The sequence below is a fragment of the Neoarius graeffei genome, chromosome 1 (genome assembly GCF_027579695.1).
Source record: "Neoarius graeffei isolate fNeoGra1 chromosome 1, fNeoGra1.pri, whole genome shotgun sequence".
NCBI classification, from domain to species: domain Eukaryota; kingdom Metazoa; phylum Chordata; class Actinopteri; order Siluriformes; family Ariidae; genus Neoarius; species Neoarius graeffei.
This window is the reverse complement of record NC_083569.1, coordinates 29,483,318-29,488,348: the sequence shown is the minus strand read 5'-3', so window position 1 is coordinate 29,488,348 and position 5,031 is coordinate 29,483,318. Positions and strand designations below refer to the sequence as shown.

Here is a 5,031-nt window from a genome sequence, read left to right as displayed (position 1 = left end):
TATTTACATTTAAGTCAGGTAATGTGGTTTCTTCACTGCTGTGGATTTTCATGCAGTGTTGGTTGTCCCTGTCTCTTTGTTTCCGTTTCCTTTGCAGCTGTGTGTAATCAAACCCAACCTCCTTGTGTGGAGGCCGCTGTGGTTTTATTTTACACAAGTCTCTGAAAGTGCTTCGAACATCCTTTACCAGATTTTAGTGTAACATAGATACAGTACATCCAATGAGATTTGGGCTCAAAAATATATTAAACAGACCTGCAAGAGACACACATAAAGAACACATTAAATCTCATAATGTATCTGAAGACTCAAACTGACATTGTCTTGCAAAAGTATTCATCTGCCTTCGTATTTGTCCTGTTTTGTCGCATTACAAGCTGGAATTAAAATGGATTTTGGGGGGTTAGTACCATTTGATTTACACAACATGCCTCCCACTTTAAAGGTGAAAATTGTTGTTTTATTGTGACACAAACAATAATTAAGATGAAAAAAACAAACATCTAGAGGAGAGGCACATGATCTGCTTTGGTTTCTATGTTAGATTGATAAATGACGTGATAATATTTAGAATTGTGATATTTAAATGACAATGGTTTTCACCCACCACATTTATCAATGCCCAATCATTCTTACACTGTGATTGGCAAGATGCAAACGTTTCATGAATCACATGTGAACCCTGTCATATGATGATTTCTGCATGTTGATCTGTGCTGGTTTCTACGTTAGATTGATAAATGAAATGCATGACGTCATCCTTGCTAGTATAGTGGACAGTATCTCTGCTTGTCATGCGGAAGACCGGGGTTTGATTCCCTGATGAGGAGGCTTTAAAAATTTATTAATGTGGGCATTTCTAGTTATTAACCCCACAGTTCAAAGACATGCATTTCGGGCAACATGGGCTGGTCTCGGGCTGAAGTGCCCTGGAGCAACGTACTGAACCATGGCCTTGCTTACAAAGACCACAATTTTTCTGCCTACCTAGAAGGACCAGAGAGGGGTCATTTGACCCACACAGCTTGCCTACCTAGAAGGACCAGAGAGGGGTCATTTGACCCACACAGCTTTTGCCGAATACACTAATCACTCATTTTGTTATGGTAATGAGGCTGTTAGGGGCAGTGTGTGGGGTGAGGGGTGAGGGGGTCACACCTTACAATGTGTGTGTAATTGTATGTAAATGTCCGAGCATAAAACTATCAAACGTATTGTTGTGCATGTGGGAGCAAATGATGTTTTCAGAGAACAGCTGTTTGTCCAAGATGATTTCAGAAAACTTTTTTCTGATCTCTATAAGACTGGAATACAATCTTTTATTAGTGGCCCACTCCCAGCGAGAGGAATTTTTGCATTTTCTCGACTCTTCAGTCTTAACACCTGGCTTGGAAAAACTTCCCATGTGATCATGACGAATCATATGACTGCAACCAGATAATGGTTGAATTAGCGTGTGAATCTCTCATGCCATGTGACCATAACGACTCATGTGAATGCAACCTGGCAATTGTTAGATGGATAAATACCAGTGCATGTGGACTACTGCTTCATTTCCCTCAAGAATTTTGTGGTGAAAGAAGCTCCTCTCCAAGGAACGAAGATGCAGAGATTCAGCACTCAACAGGCATTGGAAATGATCCTGGATGGAGCTGACCCTGGCGAATCGGATGGAGAAGACATCAATCTCCAGGTGGATTCAGACTCCGAGCTGTCTCAGTCTTCAGGTAATATTAGTTATTGCAATGTAAAAATAATAGTTATTTCCCAAAAACTACTAGTTCTAGTTAAAAAATACTAGAGGTGATTTTTACTACATTACTTGAAACTAGAAAAATAAACCATTTTTGCAGTGATTAGCTTCTATACTTGCATTTGTGATATCATTTGAATTTCCCATTGCTCATAATTACATTTTTTCATGCTACAGATGAGGAGAGTGCTCCCCAACCAACAAAGAGAGCTCGGCTAGCGACTGATGTGGCAGAGACTGCAAAAGATGGCACAGTATGGCATGAAGAACAGGTGGGAACGGGTCCACATTTCACCCCACCAACGCCATACAGCACAGATGGAGAGCCAACCGCTAAGGCCAGGAGGTCAATCACAAGTCGCCTTCAGAGCTTCCTTTGTTTCATCACTCTGGACATGCTTGGCATCATACGAGACTGTACAATTCAACATGCGAAGCAAACTGAGCATGTGGATTGGTTCATGGGCATACCTGAACTAATGGCATTTATTTCCATCACCATCATGAGGGGAATCATCAAGGTGCCATCACTGCATGACTGCTGGTCGAAAAACCTGGGAAACCCACACATCATCGAAACCATGTCCCGAGGGCGTTTCAAAAACATCATGCATCACCTGCGCTTTGATGACAGAGACACCCGCAGCGAGCGAGTACAGACTGATAGGTTTGCTGCAATTTCAAACATATGGGGATTGTTTGTCACCAACTGCATCACATCCTACATCCCTGGTCAACACATCACCATTGACGAACAACTTTTCCCGTGCAAGACTCGCTGCTGTTTCCTACAGTACATTGCAACTAAACCAGACAAGTTTGGTATCAAGTTTTGGGTGGCGTGTGACTTGAAAACCAAATACGTCTGCAACATCCTCCCATATCTTGGCAAGGACCCCACTCGGCCTCGTGGGGAGAGAGTGTCTGAGAGTGTAGTCATGAGGCTGATGGAACCATTCTTGGACAAGGGCAGAAATGTTACCACAGACAATTTCTTTACATCACTGTCACTTGCAAAACGACTACTTAGCCGGAATTCAACCATCCTCGGCACAGTCAACAGGATTCGCCAAGAAATTCCACCATCAACTCGACAGATGCACCGCGATGAATTTACCACCCAGGTATTTTCATCCACTGGTGCCACACTGACTGTGTATGCGCCCAAGCGGAAGAAGACAGTATATGTTCTCAGCAGCATGCACAGCACGATTCAGACACAGGAAACCGCCAAAAAGAAGCCAAACACCATCACACTCTACAACACAACAAAGTGCGGCGTCGATATCATGGACCAGATGGTGCGGGAATACACTGTCCGCGCAGGAACAAGGCGCTGGCCAATATCAGTGTTCTACAACATGATAGACATTGCAGCACTGAATGCCCACGTGCTCTATCAATTATGCACTGGGAGAAAGGAAAGACGGGTGGATTTCCTGTTTGAACTGGCAAGAGAGTTGGCTCACTCCCACGTGGGTATGAAAAAGGTCCAAAAGGAGCAATTGCTTCGGCAACAACCCTCCACACCACAATTCGGACAAAGAGCCAAGTGTCAGGCTAAAATCAAATGCAAGGACAATCGTGCAACTGTGCGCTGTGTTGGCTGTTATAAATATACATGTGGGAAATGCAGAAAGGAGCAATGGCTGTGCCAGAATTGTGAGTGACTGCTCAAATGTATTTCACTCATTTGCATTCTTTGTAAATATGCTTTTTTCTTTGTAAATATATTTTTTCTATTTTTGGCACACAAAAATAACAGTTACTTCTGCAAAAACTTTCCACACGAAAACTGGGAAAACAGTTGCTTTTTCATTCATTGTAAATATGTTTTGTTTTGATTTTTTTTAACAATAAATGTCAAGAGTTTTGATCCCAAATTCTCGTTCATCCTGATGATTCACTGCATAAAAATCCACCATATGTTTATAAATCCACCATATGGGCACACACACACACACACATGCAAAAACACGGCTCAAGCGACTCTGTGACTCAAGTGACTTCTGTGAGCCGCTAACAGCCACATTTCCACAACAAAAGGAGTGTCCACAGGGGGTCCAAAGGGTCAAATGACCCTCTTGTGGGCCTTTTAGGTAAAAAGGGTCAAATGACCCTCTTGTGGGCCTTTTAGGTAAAAAGGGTCAAATGACCCTCTTGTGGGCCTTTTAGGTAAAAAGGTCAATTGACCCCTCCGTGGTCATTCTGGTGTTTAAATGCCTTGAGACCTCAAGTATGGCATAGGAATAGTTCCTACTCATCACCTAGTGGCCAGTGTTAGTAATTACCGGTCATACACACCGCCTAGTGGTCAGTGTTAGTAATTACCGATCATACACACCGCCTAGTGGCCAGGGTTAGTAATTACCAGTCATACACACCGCCTAGTGGCCAGTGTTAGTAATTATCAGTCAATGACTGATAATTACTAACACTGGCCACTGACAGTCATACACACTGCCTCGTGGCTAGTGTTAGTAATTACCAGTCATACACACCGCCTAGTGACCAGTGTTAGTAATTACCAGTCATACACACCGCCTAGTGGCCAGTGTTAGTAATTACCAGTCATACACACCACGTAGTGGTCAGTGTTAATAATTACCAGTCATACACACCGCCTAGTGGTCAGTGTTAATAATTACCAGTCATACACACCGCCTAGTGGTCAGTGTTAGTAATTACCAGTCATACACACCGCCTAGTGGCCAGTGTTAGTAATTACCAGTCATACACACCACCTAGTGGCCAGTGTTAGTAATTACCAGTCATACACACCACGTAGTGGTCAGTGTTAGTAATTACCAGTCATACACACCGCCTAGTGGTCAGTGTTAGTAATTACCAGTCATACACACCGCCTAGTGGCCAGTGTTAGTAATTACCAGTCATACACACCGCCTAGTGGCCAGTGTTAGTAATTATCAGTCAATGACTGATAATTACTAACACTGGCCACTGACAGTCATACACACCGCCTCGTGGCTAGTGTTAGTAATTACCAGTCATACACACCACCTAGTGGTCAGTGATAGTAATTACCAGTCATACACACCACCTAGTGGTCAGTGTTAGTAATTACCAGTCATACACTCCGCCGAGTCTATGTGTCAGCCCTGTGATGACCTGGTGACTTGTCCAGGGTGTACCCCGCCTTTCGCCCGTAGTCAGCTGGGATAGGCTCCAGCTTGCCTGCGACCCTGTAGAAGGATAAAGCGGCTAGAGATAATGAGATGAGATGAGATGAGATGAGATGAGATGAGATGAGATGAGAT

General features: G+C 43.4%; 1 protein-coding gene across 1 annotated transcript; it reads left to right on the top strand.

Moving 5' to 3' along the window:
* The first annotated feature begins 1,404 nt into the window (after positions 1-1,404).
* On the top strand, positions 1,405-3,573 carry LOC132887165 (uncharacterized). Its single transcript, XM_060922636.1, has 2 exons — positions 1,405-1,727; positions 1,931-3,573. The coding sequence occupies exons 1-2, from the start codon at positions 1,604-1,606 to the stop codon at positions 3,421-3,423; spliced, it is 1,617 nt and encodes a 538-aa protein (XP_060778619.1). The 5' UTR covers positions 1,405-1,603; the 3' UTR covers positions 3,424-3,573.
* The last annotated feature ends 1,458 nt before the right edge of the window (positions 3,574-5,031 follow it).